At 43.6% G+C, this 18,577-nt stretch overlaps 1 protein-coding gene across 1 annotated transcript; it reads right to left on the bottom strand.

The window, feature by feature from the left end:
• Positions 1-3,927: 3,927 nt before the first annotated feature.
• WDR86 (WD repeat domain 86) lies at positions 3,928-18,278 on the bottom strand (the record flags this gene model as incomplete). The annotated part of the gene is made up of 4 exons (XM_010140004.1): positions 18,116-18,278; positions 15,251-15,392; positions 13,315-13,747; positions 3,928-4,063 (listed from the first exon to the last, which is right to left on the bottom strand). Coding segments are annotated over exons 1-4 (874 nt in total), but the record flags the coding sequence as incomplete, so codon positions are not given.
• Between the last annotated feature and the right edge of the window lie 299 nt (positions 18,279-18,577).

Genomic DNA, 18,577 nt, shown 5'->3' with positions numbered 1-18,577 from the left:
GGGGGGTGTTAAGTAAATTAAGCATGATGTTGGCTGTTCATTCACATCAGATCCCCAGAACTGCCGCATCCAGAAACTGTAAGGCAGTGTCAAATATTTAGAAGTTATACTTAGCAGTATGCCCAAAAAGGAGCACATTTGTGTGTTTTAAGAGTTGGAAACTCTTCATAAACACTCCCTTTCCTGACTTAACCCTAGCTCCTCAAGTTTATCTAGAGGTAAATATTTCAGAACTGCAGAAATCAATATATTCACTGCTCCTGCAGTTCATGTCTTTGCACAATCCACTAGCATGGAAACATTTTACAAAACTAAAGTGCATGAAGACCACAGATTCCTTATCTTTTGGGAGAAGTCAGGCGCTGCACTCCTAAAGAGAGGTGAAGAAATTATCCCGCAGTAAATTCAGACTACAACAGGAAACGAGAGAACAGGCTACCTGCTGCCATCAGCTTTTCGACTTCAGATTAACCAGCAGGAGGCTGGGTACTTCCTGGGTGCACCTTCGAGAAACATCCGGGTGCAGAAAATCAGTATCATTTTATACGGGCCACTACAAACTCAACTGCCGACACCCTCCTGGAAAGGCACTGCGTCCCGTTCCGCAAAGGGGTAACAACAGTGCACAGTGGGGAACAAGGCTCACGTTTTTTTTCCCCAGTGAATGTGAATCACTCAATACTATCAGACACATGCAGAGAGTAGGAACCAATTAAGAGCTGTTTTCGCTGTGCTGCTGCCAGTTTGCTTTAGCTATTGCTATCAGGATTTTGCTTCTGACAGACATCTGCTATGTCTTTTGAACTGTCACTCCAGCTTTAAGAAGTCTCTTTGCTCCTCTGAGTTTCAAAGGAGCGCTGCTGATCTAACCCAGATTTGGCATTTCAGTAGATGCTCATATGCACCATCTGGGAAACAAATAAACAACAAATTCAATAATATCAACAATTCATTTTTACTTTTTACTTAAATTTCATAGACCTGTGGGAGGGAGAACAGGTTTTAAATGTTCCCTTGCAATTTTTGCAACGTGAAAGAATATAAACGGCATTGAATTTAAATGACTGTGCATGTACTGCAGGAGAGGAATAACCAACATAATATCATTGAGTAAATTAGATTGAGAGACACCTTTAATATTCCCCATGCTATTAATTACACGAGCAGACTGAGGAAAGCTACTAGAAACACATTCTGAGGGTTTAAAGCTTAGTTCTCAGATCTGCCTGGACTTGCTGTACACGATAAAGCACTTTTGGAAAAACAAACATATTTTTCTTCTCATTCTTCTACTTTTTTATTTTCTAAATTTTCTTTTTTTAATTTTCTATCTACTTTTTATTTTCTTATTTAGACTGTAAGCTCTTTGGGGGAACGAGCCTTTGGGTACTGCTGTGATAGCAAGCAACAGAATTAAGATCTTCTACAGGAAATGTCCACTTCAGCTGAGCTTTTTTCTGTGATCTTGTGCTGGTGTAAATGCCACATAATCCATAACAAAGATAATTTATATTGAAGTATTTTCTCCACATTTTTGTGGAAACAAAGGACACAGAATGCTGATCTGCCCCAGATGAACAGCTAGAATTTTGATCTCCACCAGCTCCAACATTTGGTATCCAGTGAACATCTCTTTGTGGTTTTAACTGAAAAAGAACTACTAGATACTGTGTAAATAAGTGATCGATGTAGTACAATAATGCAAGCATAGTATATAAAGGAGGAATTTCTTTTTTCAAGAATTAAAATGCACCTAAATTCTCCTCAAACAAGTCCCTAATATATTTCCATGACATTTTTTCTGCCCTTCATGTATAGAACAATTCAATTCTTCCTGTTTGACACTTCTAGTGGTTTAAAATGGGATCCTAAATAACTCTGTGAACACTTCTGTCACACTATCAGGATGTTCTTCACAGGTCTGACTAAATGCAGCAATATTGGCTGCATTTTAAGGAGATGAAAGAGTGAAAGAGGGTTATGGAAAAATAATGTATGTGAATGTCAGGACCAGGGTGATAGGATGAGGGGGAAGAGGGAGAAAGCTGCAGAGCTGATGGGGGTGGCATCAGATAATGAAACTTTTGTTTGAGCCTGAACTTTCGTCATGATGGTTTTAGAGAGTCAGATCGAGTCTATTCTGGTTGCACAAAAAGCAGGATCAACACTGAAAAAAATCACAGCTCTGGAGGTCTCATTAACGAAGGAGACAGTCTCTCCATCTCCACCCAGACGTGAAGATTCCTCACTGGATCAGGTCAGCGCCACTGTTAGCGCTCAGTTATCTCACCTCTGGGTAGTCTTGATGACTTCAATGTTTTGTATCTTTAAAAGGGGGAAAACACACACACAATAATCAGGGGTTTTTTGGTTTTGGGGGGGGGGTTTTGCCCGGGTACATTCTGGATTAAAATTTCCAGTTCATTTCCCCCACCGTTCCTCCCAGCATCTTTGAGCTGTAACAAGTTCAGGTGCAGCATAAGCTCAGGGCCTTTCCCCCTCCACTTCAGACAACTGCACAAGCTGAAATCGGCAGAAATTACAACCTGCAGGTAGGGGAAAGTGAGGCAGTTCTGCAACACAGGTGAGGAGAGCTGAAGTAAACTGTAAACTACAAATAACTGTTTTCATGGAGAAAAGTATTGCTGTGGGTCTAATGCTGAAAAGATGACCGAAGAAAGGCTTCCTGATTAAAACCAAAATCTAACTACGGGCTTGGCTACACATTACGTTTCCAAACATAATTCAGTTACTGGGTTATAAATGTGGTCAGTGTCGGGCATGGCGCTAAGACAACGGCTGTTAACCGTAATCTGCCTGTGCAAGTACGACTGTCTAACGTGTACCACCTTGGATTTGCCAGGCATTTATCACCACCTCACTGATGATCTGCCAAAAGAGATATCGAGGCCCAAATAGCAACCAATCATTTAGTGTTACATGTTCATTTCATAGCTGAAGAACAGAATTGAAATCAGAAAAGCATTGCAAATTTCCAGATTAGTTTAAGACAGGCACTGCCACCCCGGTTACCCAGATGGAGAAAGGTACTTGTTTGCAAAGCAAATGAAGTCACATCACATCTAACATCAGTGGCAGGACAAGACCAGGACAACACCTAGAGAGGTTCAGGCTGATAAAAACAGAGGCGCAATCTCACAACCCCAAACCAGAAATGGATTGATGACATGCAGAAGGAAAGCCAGCCAAGGGAGGGGTTTGAAGAGGGAGGTTTCATGGTCGGAAAATACCATTCTGTCAGCACAGACACTGCGTACAGATACCTATTAACGGGAGCACTGCAAGCAGGGGAACTGAGTCCCGAGCAGTAGTAAGCAAGCAATGCTTGGCTGCTGCAGATTGTCTGGGGAACAAATACATGAAAGAGGACAGATAAAGGGAAAAGAACATGTAAAAAATGGCTCTAGGAGATGGCCAGAGTCTGAACAGGAAGCCCAACTGTTAGAAAGAAGCCGTGAGCATCTGAGCTGTGATTCTGTTTTAGGACAGTCCATTACACAGTACCTACAAGGTACAGGCAGGCACAGTGCATATCCAGCAGCAGCACTTCTGTCCCCGAGTACACAGCAGAAGCAGACTGACAGACATCAGTCTAGCGAGGTTAAACCACGGCTGTACAAACAACCCACAGACAGCTCAGGATTTAGCCACTTCCCTTGGAAACAGAAATAAAGCAACTGCCTCTTCATTTGCTGGAAGAGGGAGGTGGAAAATGGAAGGGAGATCTAAGCTTCCCACGTGGAGTAGTGCAGCAAAGTTTGATACCGAACATAAACATGCTGGAGCTGAAACAAGTGACAATTTCACAAGCCTTCAGGATGACAGTATCCTCTGTTAGAATCTTTGATCAAAGACAAACATCGACAAGGAGACCGGGGGTTGCTGAACACAGGAAAGTCAACTTACAGATCCCGGCGTGGTATTTCAAAGTGCTAACGCTGTGTTTGTGCGCCTTGTACGTTTGGATTCGCTCCCCAGTGTCTACTAACCAGCACTTCACTGTCCTGTCCGCGCTTCCTGAATACAAGTGCCGATTCACTAGCTGAAGGGAAGAGAAAAAAACATCAGCAATAGTCTCTCAGGCACATCCACAAGAACAAGCATTGAAGTGACTCATCCCAAGTCACAGTCTCCAACTCGACAGCCTCTTACAAAGAGCAACAGCTACACCTTGAAACAAAGGGATGGCGAGCAACACCAACCTTGCACTCTTCACAAGCACATCTCCCATTGACTTCTGGGCCTTAAAATCAGCTCCCACCTTTCAGAAGATAAAAACCGTGGCTCACCTGCTGGTGCGAGCAGGCGGGATTTCAGCAAGCTGAAGAACCCGAGCGCTCCTGCCATAATCAGCTACATTAACACAGCCTCGAAAAACCCCTGCGGTGTAGTTTCTGCAAACCATATTTGACCAGAACTCATTGCAAGTTTTAATCACAACAAAAACTTTAGAACAATTTCGAGTAACAAAAAAAGTAAATTAAAAATAAAATCCTACACAAGACAAGCCAGGGTTTAACACGATTACTCTGCACACAGTCTCTTCCTTGAAACTGCTGTATCTGCATTTTCACAAGTCTTTTTAGACTGTGTTATATAATCACTAGATTTTTAAACCTCTTCAATTGGATTCTCTTCTGCTGTGTGTTCAGAGCATCTCTGCCTGTAAGTCCCAAAGAAGAATGGTGCCTCATCACTCTTGTCATCCTGCGTGTTGTGCAAACTCGTTAGCAGGGGGGTTGGGTTTCATTCACACAGACACGACAGAGAATGACAAAAGGAAGGACTTCAGTTGGGAAACTGAGACAGAGAGAAAATAACTGACCTGTGCGAGACTATAAAACCAGCTAGTACACAGTAACCCACGCCCAAAGCCTGGCAGCTCAGCAGGGAAACTCCACACCGCACAAAGAGAGATCCTGCATTCCCTGTCCATCGAACAGCAGGGGACTGGCCCAGCTGAAGGCAGTGTAGTGAAGGCAGCCCGTCATCACACGCTCTCACAGCAATCCAGGGGCTGTAGTTCAAGGACGGTTTCATGGACTTGGAGCAATCTCTGTGTCAAAAGGATGGAGAGACAGGAAGGAGAACCCTGACACAGAATCTGTGTAAGGAGTAATGGCACCTTGTCACCTTGTTTGCCCTTCAGACACGGATCAGAAGGTTCAGCTGACCAGCACAGCTCCAACCCCTGACACTTCTCAGCTATCTATCTCCAGGAAATCAACTGCAGAACAAATGACAAATGAGCTTGACACCAGTCTGGCTCTTAGGACACTTTTAAGGGTCTGGTTCTTCTGCCACCTCAGATTACTATAAGCCTTCAACCCCCACTCTAAACACTCTGTTTCTGTAAGGCTGAAACGTTTTTCATGCTCTCCCAGCTACACCCCCATATTTTAAGATACAAAGCACTGCAGCAATGGGACTGTGATAACCCATGCGTGCAGGCAGACCAAGATGATCACTGGATGCAGCTCCCACCAGCCCAGCTGGAGCAGCACAGTGTGCCACACTTCCTACCAGCAGAACGTGGCCCACGGGACAGTCTTCGTTACTAAATGTAAGAGTGGTATGTGCTTCAGAAGCTCCTGAAAAAACAGCAGTACTCTGAAATGTCACATCCTATTACCAGCTTAATTTAAGCTGGTTTAGGGAAGGGAAGGAATGACCAACAGCACTTAGGAAAACTGAGAGCTCTACAGTGAGCCAGAGGAAGGTAACCTGACTTCTAATTTCCAGGCTCAGCCTGAATGGGCATGAAGACCACTGTCACACTGCACCTGCTAAATGGAAGAGGATGTTTTGAGTTGAGATCCTGCTGCGTTCCTCTTGGCCAAGTCATTCCGTTTCTTTTTCAAACATCTTGCTAGCAGCATCAACCCACCCACCGAGCAAGGGAAAACACTAAGGCGTAACGTCCTGCAGGTAAATGCCACTCTGCATTAATGGCACACCAGCTTGCGCTGCTTCATTTCTACATTTAAGTGGGTGTATAAATGCTGAAGGGAAACCAAAAAAGCTGTGACTTGCCTAGATTTGCTAATTTGCTAGATACAAAAGTGCATTAAATGACTGGGCTTACTCAGGTAATTTATAGCACCAGGGCTGTAAGAGCCATAAACCTTCTAATACCCAGAGTCAGAAAGCTGGCAAGATGGCCAGCACACCAACCATCTGCATCAAATTCAAAGCCTCTGTGCTACCCATGATGTACTTTTGTGCACCTTCCTCCCCCTCACCAGTTAAAGACGTTGAGCACAGTAGCAAAGGATTCTCACCCTTCCATGGATACAGAAATACTAACAGGTTAAACCATCTACTGGGTGCCACAGACTAAGCCTGCAGCACAGCCAACAGCAAAACCCAGCACAGGCTCCGACTGTCACACAGCCTCTCGTTTCTACGGTATTTTTAAAACACAGAGCACGAAATAGCTATTAGTGGAGAAAGCCATCAAGAGCCATCAGCTCAGGTAGAAGCTACCAATCAGACCTGCCTTTAGTGGCATGACGCAGGCTTCATCTCACCTAAACTGATGCAGATAACTACAGCTCAGATAGTGCCCTTAGTCACTGCAGTCTAAGGCACAATCCCTCTCATCCTGAAGCAGATGTCTGAAACAGAACACACCTTAAAACTTGCTATTTTCCCCCCCGACAAGGACAACCTTCCCAGCTTGTAGCCATCTGTATGAATTCGTCACTTGACGAAAGGTAGGTCTAGTTCACAACTCCAGCATAAGCTACCCCACTTCAGATATCTGTATTTAATCAAAATAGTTATAAATCATCCCATACTGTTCCCCTCTGCCAAAGCATCTCACAAGCAGGACTCACACTCTGTTTAATATAAAATAAAAATCTTCCCTATTTTATAGATGGGGAACCACGTGTCACTGAAAACCATCCAAAAAAAGGGCTTGAAATTGATAGCACCCTGACTTTTGACTGCCCAAATCCAGCCTGCAGCCCTCGCTTGGGAGGCTGATCCAGGCTGCAACCGTCCCCTTCTACAACGTTCAGGAAGCATTACATGCTTCAGGAAAGTCGTGGCAAGAAACCGCGCACAGTATCTCTGAAACTGGTCAGGAGAGCATATGAAAACCAGGTGGATTCTGTCTGAGGAGAGCAAGATGGAGGCACCAATCCAATCTGACCCAGGACATATTGGTATTTTTGCTCCAGAGCTTTCTTCCAGAGTTTGCACCCCCAGGGGGTGGCTATGCCCCAATGACGCAGGCACGGCAGCCTTGGCTCCGTAACTCGCCAAAGCTGGACACGCTCTGCAAAGCCCTCATGCTGGCTGGGGACAAGCAACCTTTGCTGTGGAAGCAGTGGAGGTCCTAGGGTCAGCCAGCAGCACAGGTCCTTGGCTCCTGTAAGCCTTTTCCTGAAGTCACGACTGCATCGACAACTATCTAAAAAGCCCTAGAAAGAGGGACAGCAACATGGTTTCCCCCACCCGCTTCCAGACAGGTCCTCAAAGCACTGACTCCTAGTTCAGTCACCTTCTGCTGTCTCTCTCCCTAGAACTCTTCCTAACCTCCTTACACCAGCTTGGCTTCTCCTATCCAGCAGCTACAGGACTCTCCAAATGGGTTCAAATCTCCTCAGCCTGCAGAGGCCATTTCACCCAGATCCACCAAATCTGTGAGGCTACTGGGCAAAGCAGTATGTTGCTGACACCTTAGGCTCAGCAGATCTGGCCCCTCTCAGGAGCTGGACGAAGCACATGGACTTCTTCACCAAAATGTGAGATCGTGCTGCAGCTAAGCTGCCCCACTGCCAAGACTGGCACCCACTTTTGTGTATGGGCATCCAGGCCCAGTCATTTCCAGCAAATAGTAGTGGACTGGGTCCCCAGGTCCATAACTTCTGGGCTTTTCTAGACCAAAGTCTCCAAACCTTTACCCAATTCCCTAAGTCCTATTCTTATTAAAGAAGCTAATTTTCTTATGATTTAGAAGGAAACACATAAAATTTCACTCAGATTTTTACAGATACATCTAAGTCTGTCAACTCTTGGTATAGAAACGATCAGTAGAAACAGTTACATATTCTAATCTGCAACTGCCTGGAGAAGCGCTGGTGGTATTTCAAAAGCTGTATTTTTCTTGGCTAGCTTTGTTCACTTTGACAAACTGCCCAAGGAAGGTCCTGACGAGGAAAAGCACAGCAAGGTGAGGACACCTGTAGCAGAGCAGACAACACAGAACAGATTTGCAGCTCAGATACTAACAAGCTGAGAGGCCATTTCAAACCCAAGTAGCTTCAGAAGAACTAAAAACCTGATCACAGTCAGATGTCCAGTTCTAAAGCCTCAGACAGACAGCAAAAAAAAAAAAAAAAAAATCACTGCATTGATATCTGTAATGCTGGCGTGTTAATTCTTCTCATTACTCTGAGGGACTTGAAACACCGAGACACATGAAAGGAGCAAATTTGTCTCAATTCTCACACCAAAGTACTGGAGATGTACATCCACGAAAAAGTTCAGTCAGACTTGCTTGTGAGTAGCAAAGTAAGAGTAGTAGCAAAACACGGGCTGTAAACACTGAAGTAGTTAACAGGCTTCACTATTAAAAAACGCCAGTTGTATCCAACCCTGACCTTGGTTGTAGCCCCCAGACACACCACGGTTTGAATAACAGCTCCACAAGCCTAGTGCTCCACAAGCTTGGCTAACGTGACTATGTGCAGCAGCTTAATACAATTTCTACCTGTATGAATGCCAAAAATGTCTGCAGAAGCTGTTTAGCAGGTATTTAAACCTTACAGGAATGGACTTCGCTCTCCCCATTAGCTGTTGCCATAAGAAAGAAGTTCTCGCTCACCCAAGGAGAGGTAATTGTCTCTCCAAACAGATGTGGACACATCCTCTTTCTGAAGGTCACCGCACTCAGACTGGCTCCCAGGAACTTCCTGATGAGTTCACACCAGCAACCACATATCCCATTACCAGCTTATTCTTCACATGGGGGTCAGTATTCCGACCATCTGCCAGCTGCGTCTTCTGTTCACAGCCACTTCTAAGCTAAAAATCACCAGCTTGGACCAGTCTCAAGTTACAGCTATGTAAGCCTTCAGCCGAGTTAGACTTTCAGGATCCTATTCAAACCACATTCATTTTAACAAGCTAATGAACTCCCTGCGGGCAAGAAATTGGGTTTTTTTCCTGAGAATCCATCTAGAATGAGCTCTCTGGTCTGGCTGTTGGAGAACATTTTTCAACTTTTTTACTGCAGTGCAAAGTAACGGCCCTAGAAACACGTTTCTTTTCTACAGGTGGTGTACGCATTCATATTCCTCTAATTCACATCTTCATCCTCCGATGAATTATGCAACAAATACAAATAAAAATTACAAAAAATACAGGCACTCAATTTAATTGGTGTGACACCAAAAAAATGCTGTCCCCATGATCACAACAGTTAAGCGTATAACCGGAGTTCAAGCAACGGCTTTGTTCAAAGCATTCTTTCCTTCTTGTCGGTTTTAAAAGGCAACCAAAGGGAATGGTCCAAATAAAGGATCTTTTTCTTTTGTAGGAAAACCAGAAGCAAGTCCTTGCCCTCTCATGTTCATTTAAAACTCCTTTTGCAAGAAAGGAGTTTTCTTGCAAGAATGTTTGCTATAGGATCCAAGCAAAATTCCAAGCTGGATCATTCTCTCTGCCAGCTTTTGGTAGCACAATTTTGATAAATACTCAGAGGCAGAACAATCAGCAAAGGACAAGGCAATCCTCGAGAACAGTTCACAAAGCTCCTTGGGAGGACTCAGAAAAATATTCGCAAGTAAATATTTAGAGTCACGGTTATTCACCTATTGCAGGCATCCACAATAATGAAAATGCATGTTTGATTATTAATTGTAAACACTGGTCTTTAGCCAGGCCTCAAATTTTTAAGTGGAAGAACTAGCACGAGCGGTGTGATTACACTCAGCCCACCCTTGCTTTTTCCCATCGCTTCCTATAAAATCTCATCACTGGCTCTCAGATGAAGGGGGAGCACTCAGAACAGCTGCTGTCCCTTGCCTGCCAAGCTATCAGTGCACTGCAGGAGAACTGGAGTGAAGAGCTCTGGCTGCTCCACGGCTAGTTCCCTTACCTGACGAGGAGACAAAGCAGTGAGGGCTGCCAAAGCACCCAGCACGCACACAGCTCCCACTGCAGACAGAATGTCTCCTGGCAAAACCCCTGTCCATCTAATTTAGATACTGGAAGGAAGAGAAGAGCAGCATTACAGTAAGCTGGAACCTGCAGCAGAACAGCTTTGACAGTAGAACCACATGCAGTCAGTTCAACTGGTAAATCACCTTCAACAGACTGACCCCGGGACAGGAGGAAAGCCCTGGGGAATACCCACTCTCTTCACTCCACTGCTTGGGACCACCCAGGACAGGGGAAAAGGGAAAGCTAAAAGCTCACCAACACTTTCTGTTCTGCCACGCTAGATTAGAGCTGCTTTCAGGTTCCTCCAGCGTATGCTAGCTGGCAACACCACCTGAAGGATCTTAGAGCAACTGAGGAACATTTGAAATCCAAACATGCCCATGGCATCACCCCTCTGCTTCTCACACGCCAGCACTGCAGGAGGCAAGGAAGAAAACATGGGTGTGCTTTATCTTTATGCGTGGGATAGCTACCCAGAAATGCTCCTTCAAGAAGCTCCAGGAATTCCCATTCACTGCTACAGGAACACTATTGGTATTTACTGGAAAGTAATGGGAGACGAGTGGAACAGTCCAGACCTCATTTGCAGCAGTTCAGAACATCCTGGGGCATTCCCGTTAACAATACTTCTTAATGTTGGGGAAAATATGGTCTCAATATCCACATTTTTCCTGATCTGTGTCCAGGATGAGAGAGCACGCTGAGCATTTCTCAAACTTTTTGAAAGGTCACCCTCCCTCAGGGATCTTTATTTGAATAAATAAAATGAAAATAAGTCTTCGTTTTTTTCTCTTTATTCTCTCCAAAAAAGCATTATGCCACCCAGAGAATAGGTAACTACCTTTAACTGCTGGTACCAGCTCAGCTCTTCCAGGACAGGGGAACGAAAATCTGATGTAATTAGCAGCTCACTTCTGCCCTGAAGAAGATGAACTATTGTCAACAATTAAAACTGTTTGTTGGCTCCTGTGAGCAACTCACAACTACCTCCAAGTCCTTCCTGACCCACAGTTTGAAAAATACTATCCCAACTCACTGCCACAGACTGCAACACTTTCACTGAGCAGCCCTAGGCAAAAAAGGCTCCAGGACCTTTTTTGAGAAGAAAACAAACAAACAAAAAAAAACAAACACCTCTATTCAGGAAGTTTCCCTTCTGCTGTAACATCTTTGCACGGATTCTGGTGATTGACCCCTTTCTAAAAGAACAAAAATACCATGTGGGCTGTGCTGAGAGGTAGCCAAGTGGAACAGAAGGGCTAGTCTTGAACCCAGTGAGGAAGAGGGAGGAATTGGGAAAGATCGACAGTCTAAAGCTATTCAGCAGCAGTATGGTGACTGCTTAGGCTGGGATCAGTTTTAGAGGCCCAGAAGCTGCGGGGAGCTCTCTGGAGGCAGTACGTACCTCGGCCGGACTCTTCAAGCCTCAGACATCAGCTGGTGATGAGAAAAGTGAGGGGCTACCCGTTACTCACAGCTAGAAGAAGATTTGGCCAGGACTGTTGCCAACACAGTCTTGTCAGCAGTAGCCTTGTGTATTTTGAATTGTTCAGGTTTTCCAAATAGATGTATTGGTTTTGCTTTTCCCCTCCCCTACAAGAAGTTCTGTTTGTTTAAAACCATTGTTTAACTCTGTGCTTACAAGGGGAGCAGCACCGCTCATTCTGGAGCATTCAAAGAGCGTAATCAAATTTCCCAGGCTTCTGGGAGAAGGTCGAGCCAGTTTTGTGTATAACAATTTTAGCAAGAACCCAATTAAATTAAAGCAAGCTCTGTTGTTGCCAATCTGTGCCTTGGAGAAGGGTTACAATTAAACAGCAAAACATAGCGTGACGCTAAGAACACCAACAGATTTACTTGTGCATCCTCAAAAGACATTACCACGGTATCTCAAAAACAACCTTTAACACTGAGAATTTACCCAAGCAAGACAAACATTACTCCAGGGCAAGGTGATTTTGTGGGTTTTTTTCCCTCTTCTAAAACTGAAGAAAAAGATAATTCCTTCAGAGCTACCAGGTTTTTAGCCTACTTGTGCCAACGGTGGGTGGCCACCCTCTTTAGAGACAAAAGGCATCACTAATTAAACAGCAATTAAAAATACATACTGCAGCCTCTGTAAAGGAAAAGCCCTTATGGACAAACACAAACAAGGAGAGTGGTAAGAAACAACTACTGTCATTAACCTCAGACACATACATACTTCTATAAACATTTAAGGTTTGACAACCTGAAACTAGGTTCCAGACCATCATACACCTTCTTTTAATATACCATTAGCATTTTCTGGTGGATAATGGAGTGTACAGGACAAGTGCCAGTGCGATAATTCCCCTTTTCCTTCATCTGCCTGACCTCCTTCTCTCCTCTGCAACGTTAACAAACCTGGCAGCATTCACCACAAAAACACTGCAAACAGAAAAACAAGAGTATAGTTTTTCAGGTCACGTTAAATTTTTTTCCTTTCTCCTTCGTCATTTCCTGATTTCTCTCCCCCGTGTGCTACTTTTCCATTTTCCTTGCCCGTTTTCTTGTCTTGGCCATCTCTTTCTCCCTTTCTTTCCTCAAATTATGTATGTGTGGTTTTTAAAGCAGGATTTCTTTCAGCTTTATGTTTTCCTGTTATCTTTTGTCCACAATTTTGGGTTGGGTTTTGGGGTGGTTTTTTTTTTTAAGTTATCTGATTTACTCTGAATTTCCTCCCCTCTCCTTTTGTAGTTATCTGACCCTGTGCCTGTTTACTTGCTCAGGTTATTTTTCTTCAAAGCCTGGTGATCCTGCGTACACAATCCTACTGAGATGAACACTCCTCCCAGCAAACCTACTCAATAGTTTCAAGACCTAGGAGTTTGTAAAATAGATACTGAGCTAGAAGTCAGACCTAGAAGAAAGGACAGCCACTAGAAACCAAGAGGGTATCAGAAAGAGTTTTAGAGAAAGGGGATTTGTCTCAAGACCATGGAGCACTGCTATTTTGTTATTACATGAATGTTTAAGCTCACCATTTAGAACCTGTCTCGGACGAGCTTCTTTACGACTGAAAAGACAACTGAGAACCACATGAGTTAGCACATGATCTCCCTTCGAACGGCTCTTGAAGAAGCCTCTGGTTCTTACCTCTAGGCAAATTACTGATCCTTGATGCTCTTTGAACACTTTCAATTGCTCACCAGTGACAATATTCCACGTTCGAATGGTGTAATCCGTGCTGCCAGAAAACAGCTCCCTGTTTGGTGCGTCAAGTATAAGGCATAAGACAGCCCCAGTGTGTCCCAGCAGAGTCTGGTAACAGCGCCCACTGGACACCCACCAGACCTTAACAGTGCAGTCTGTGCTACCTGTCACCAGGAGGTCCCTGCTCACTTTCTCCTCCTCCTCCTCTTCCTCCTCCTCTTCTTCAAGAACATCCCTGGAGGAATAGTGAGCTAGAGTCAGGACACAGTTCCGATGGCCCCGGAATTCCTGGATTTGTTTCTCCTTATCCACGCTCCAACAGCGGGCCGTCCTGTCATAGGAGCCACTAAAGAGATAGTCTTTGGCTACCAGGATCCTGCAAAAAGTAAAGTTGGCATATATGAGCAGTATCGTCCTTTCCACATAACCAATCTTCGTCACAATTTCAGTGCCAAGCACCCTGAAGTTAGAAACAGTAGCATAAACACAGTGTCTATAACTATAATTCAGTGTCACTGTTTAATACACATTATTAATGAACATTTTTGGTCACACAAAGACTTCCCTGTTTCTACTTTTAAAACTGAGACCCCTTATTCAGGTACATTTTAACACGACACCATTGTAACATTGGGCATTTGTGTTTTTCTAAAATCTTTGCTAGCAGCAATCGTATGTATTTTTCATAAGTTCCACATACTAGGAAAGAGTTTGTTGTTTGTTTGGTTTTCTTTTCTAAAAGAGAACTCATTCTTGACAATTATTTATTAGTATTTCTTTATAAATCATTATTTATAAACTGACTTATAAAGACAGCTTGGAATTAAAATAACACACAAAAAATGTAGATTCCAGGAATGTGAACTGTAACTGCAGCGTGCAAAGATAATCATCTTTCCATCGTTAAATAGAGAGAGTGCAGGAAAATAATAGGTACCTTAATTTCACTGAGCCCAGGATCTCAAAAAAAAGGTAGAGCAAGAGCACCCTATTTATTAAGTAACTTAAGATCAAATCAGAGTACAGCTCAAGAATTCAACGTTCTGGGCCTCCAAAATAATGAGTTGTAGCTGCGCAAACATACAACAACAGAAAAACCTCTATAGTTTGTATTTCCAAACCAGAGATAGGGAACATCATAACCTGTCGTCTTTGACAGCTGAGTTTGGTCCTCTGGAACTTTTCAAACTGGCAACAAAGCCCTATGAATAGGGAACACATTTTGCATTTGCTGATTCAAGCGAAAATCGGGCCAGTGCCAGAACACAGACAGCGCCGGCCTTCCTAACTATTTACAGAATCTAGCTACGCATCGGATGTGTTTTGAGTTTAGTAAGGAACAAAAATCCCACCCGCCTACCAAAAAAGAAATGTAAAAAAAAGGTATCACTCTTTGACTGCTCTACTTGTCATTAATTAAATCCAGTCCAACCATCAAGAGGCTCTTTAAAATTGCCAGGCCAATTAGTCATGCGTAATCAGTTTAATATGAAACTTCATTTGCACAAATGGGAATAGTAATTCCAGAAAAGGCCCTGACTTTATCCCTCTTATGACACAAAGGCTTGACGTGATGTTTTTGAATCTGTTTATCAGAAGCATCTGTTATCAATTTAATAATTTCTTCTGGAATTCCATTCCTAGCCCTGGATTAAATTCCCCCGCTGTGTGCCTTTCATTTCTCTCCTATCTGCTGTCTAACGGATGTGTCAGCACTCTTGCTAGGAAAATTCATCATTACAGCACAGAACACGTGTAGCATGAACTCAAAGGTTTGCACAACCCGTTTTATTAGTGTAGTAATGGAGAATTGCAGTAAAATGCCAATATAAGCGTAACAGGTTACAGGAACACAAGGGAACAACGCCACGGCACCAACCTGTTAACGATTGATGTGTGTCCTCGGTAAATGGCCAGGCACTGACCTGTCATCACATCCCACTTCCGAATGGTATGATCTGCACTGCACGTGAAGGCAGCCTCGTTCTCTAAGTGGCAAAAGGTGATGTAACTTTCATGTCCTAGGAATACCAAAGGACATAAACTCAGTCACTGTGACTGTCAGCAGACAGACTAGGCGAGATCTGTGCCTTAACTCAAAGAAAAATGCAACCAATAGGACTGCAGGTCTCGTTTTAAATGCGCTACCACATTCTTCACGTTTAACGAATTGTGTAAAACACAACACTTTTAATTATCAGCAGAAAACCCTGTTTCATTGATAAAAGTATTAAGTGAAAGACTAAAACAGCACGGTTCCACCCATCAGGTAGATCAGACAGTACTACACACAAAAAATGAGCTAAATTAATAGCAGTATAAAAAAACCCTCAGACCAATGAAGCTTAAAACCAGTAAAAAATTGGCTTCTTTTTTAATAAAGAAGTGCTTTTGCTTCCATCTTCTGAAGTCAGGGAAAAAAGGCTGCATTTCGACCCAGCCCATTGATTGTCAGTACACAAACAGCCCTAAATCAAAGCACGAAACCATGAAAAAAGGAAGCGACATGAGACTTACCAGCAAGTTCAGTTTCATTGTCCAAGCAGAATGAAATGCAAACAAAAACACATCTCGTAAAAAGTCAGCCAATACTTCCCCCATTATGACTAACAACATGAATAAAACCAACAATTTTGAAAATATCAGTGTACCTTTAAGGAAATGACACAGAAAGAAAGAATAAGAGCACAATTATTTATACAGCATTCAGAGCATGTTGGGATTCTAGAGTTACAATAAAAACAGACACAACTGCTACTCTAAAAATTTCATGCTGAAAAACAGAGTAATGCTAGTGAAGAGGAATCTAAAGCTTTTAATCTTAAGCTTTTGTTGTTGCAAGATATGTCATTTTTCTATTGTACCATGAAATGCACCACATTTTAAAAATCTCCCTAGGATTCAAGTCCCAGCTCTGTCCAAGATCTCTGTGTGAAATAGTTGTCACCTATCTAACTGCTGGTACACTATTATCGTGCACTGCTGTAAGAGCAGACTGTCAGCTTTCAAGATCAGAGCTGTTTCCTCTGAAATAACTATCACAAGAGAGCCCCAGACTTTGGCTGAAGCTGGTTGGGACCTGCTGTCATTTAAATAACACTGTTCTTTAAGGAGAAAAGAAAAAATCCAAGAAGGACAAATATGATTAAAGAGAGACAGATGGACAGGCAAAGATATTAGAAAAACAGAATCATGTAGAATAAAAAGATGGTAAAAAAATGAGGGAGAGCAGACTGCCCAGTAAAATACTTTGTTTCACTGCCTGCAAAAAGCCGATTTTACTACAGCTCCTGTAGTTCAAAAGCCTCGTTGTAGTTCAAAAGCAAACCAGAACCCACGTTACAAACACATGTCTTGTTTCCTCTTAAGCGAATTCATGAGATGCCAAAAACTAAACAGATCACCAGGGCTATAAGCAGAACTACACCCATCCTCACATTTTTGTGAAAACTTTTTGCAAAACAGCTTAAACAGGCCGGATTTCAACCACTGGGCTTTTTCTCAAAGCATCACACAACCCTGCTCGGAGAAGACCAAAACAGCATCTTTGTTACTGCACCAAAGTCTGCCCATCAGATTTTAACCATCAATAATACTTGAGCCACACTAAGGATGCCAAAAGCCCCTGTGGCAGACAAGGGCTGGTGCTGGTCTGGGCAAAAGCAGCCACCACAGAAGTCTGTTGGTTATGCTGTGCTGGAAGCTTCCAACCGCGTTAGAGATACAGGCTTATCAGTAATTATAGATACAAATTTACACAACCATGTGCGTGCAGAAATAGAAAGCACATACAATTACCTGATTCGATTGCCAGTTCACAAATCATTTAGCCACCCTTCCTCAGAGTCCACCCCAAACACCAGCAGTACATAGGCCAGATTCCAGTATTATCCAATACATTTCTCTTTCGAGTTAAAAGCTAATTAGTGATTTAAAGGGATTTCTAAGCCTCAAGCAAATGCAGCGAGTTTTCCAGGAGCTAGAACCATGGCAGGATGTGGGGGGAAAAGACAATATGCCATAGTTAAAAACAACCAAGCAAATAAACAACATAATCACAGCAATGTGATCTCTTCTTCAGAAGGAAAAAAAGATTAGAAATTCCAAATTTAAGAGCTTTTTTTTTCTGTATTAAGAGAAAAGAGCATGAGTGAGTGAGAATATAAACACCTCTAGTCCACATCTGACTGCTGCCTGACCACACTTTTTACAGTTTTTCTTACTTTTTAATTCCTGAGATGCTAGTCTAAGGATAATACTGTATAAAATGCAAAATCAATTTAAAATTAAAAAGCCCATTTCAGTGTGTCAAACGTGGGGGGAAAAAATAGCCTATTTAGTAAGGTTTCTTTCCAGACTCCTGGGTCAAGAGGTTCTAAATGAAGATTATCTGAAAAATAAGATGATTAAAAGAAAAAAAAAAAAGAGAGAAAGAGAGACAATGCCAAAATGTCAATATTTCACCAGGGTGTAAAACAGAGGGCGTCCAGAGAGAGACATAAGTCTGCTACGTTCCACCCCCTGAGATAAAAGGATCCATGCGTCCAGTAGCACTGTTAACCTGTTCTGGCTTGAAAAAGCTTCTGCTTAACATTACTGTAACAAAGACTCAAAAACACACAAACCAAGCGAGCATGACTCTGGCCGCCGGCAGGCTGCAGGGACTGAGCGAGACCGGGGCGTGCTGTGTGGCCCGGGACAGGCACTGCACTCAAAAAAACCAGGCGAAAAGAAGCTGTGGTACCTTGGAAGTGGCCATGGCACTGGCTGTCGGCAGTGCTCCAGAGCCGAGCAGTGCCATCCTCACTACCCGTGAGCAGGCGCTGCCCGTCCGGGCTCAGGCTCAGCCAGTTGATGCCTCCTTGGTGATCCGTGCAGACCTTCACGGCAGAGCCGCTGTTCCCCATCCCGGCGCTCGCAGCGGAGGCAGAGGCTGCGGGTCAGACCGTAGGCGCGGTGCAACCCCCAGACCGTGCGCTGGGCCTCCAACCAGCTCCAGCCATTACATCAACTCCGAAAAATCAGCAGGGGAGTCCAGACTCCTGCACAGGGACACAAAGGAGGAAGAGGAGGGCACGTGAAATCATTTCATCTCCCCCGTGGATACATCGCTTTCTCAGTCAGGACACGCTGAAGCCACGGAGCGCCTCTTTCTCCGCGGGAACCGAAGCCCTGCCGCGGAAGGTGGCCCTTCAAACCTTACACG

This window comes from Buceros rhinoceros, unplaced genomic scaffold (genome assembly GCF_000710305.1).
Source record: "Buceros rhinoceros silvestris isolate BGI_N320 unplaced genomic scaffold, ASM71030v1 scaffold42467, whole genome shotgun sequence".
Taxonomy (NCBI): Eukaryota; Metazoa; Chordata; class Aves; order Bucerotiformes; family Bucerotidae; genus Buceros; species Buceros rhinoceros.
The sequence above is the reverse complement of the archived record's forward strand: the minus strand, read 5'-3'. Positions and strand labels throughout refer to the sequence as shown.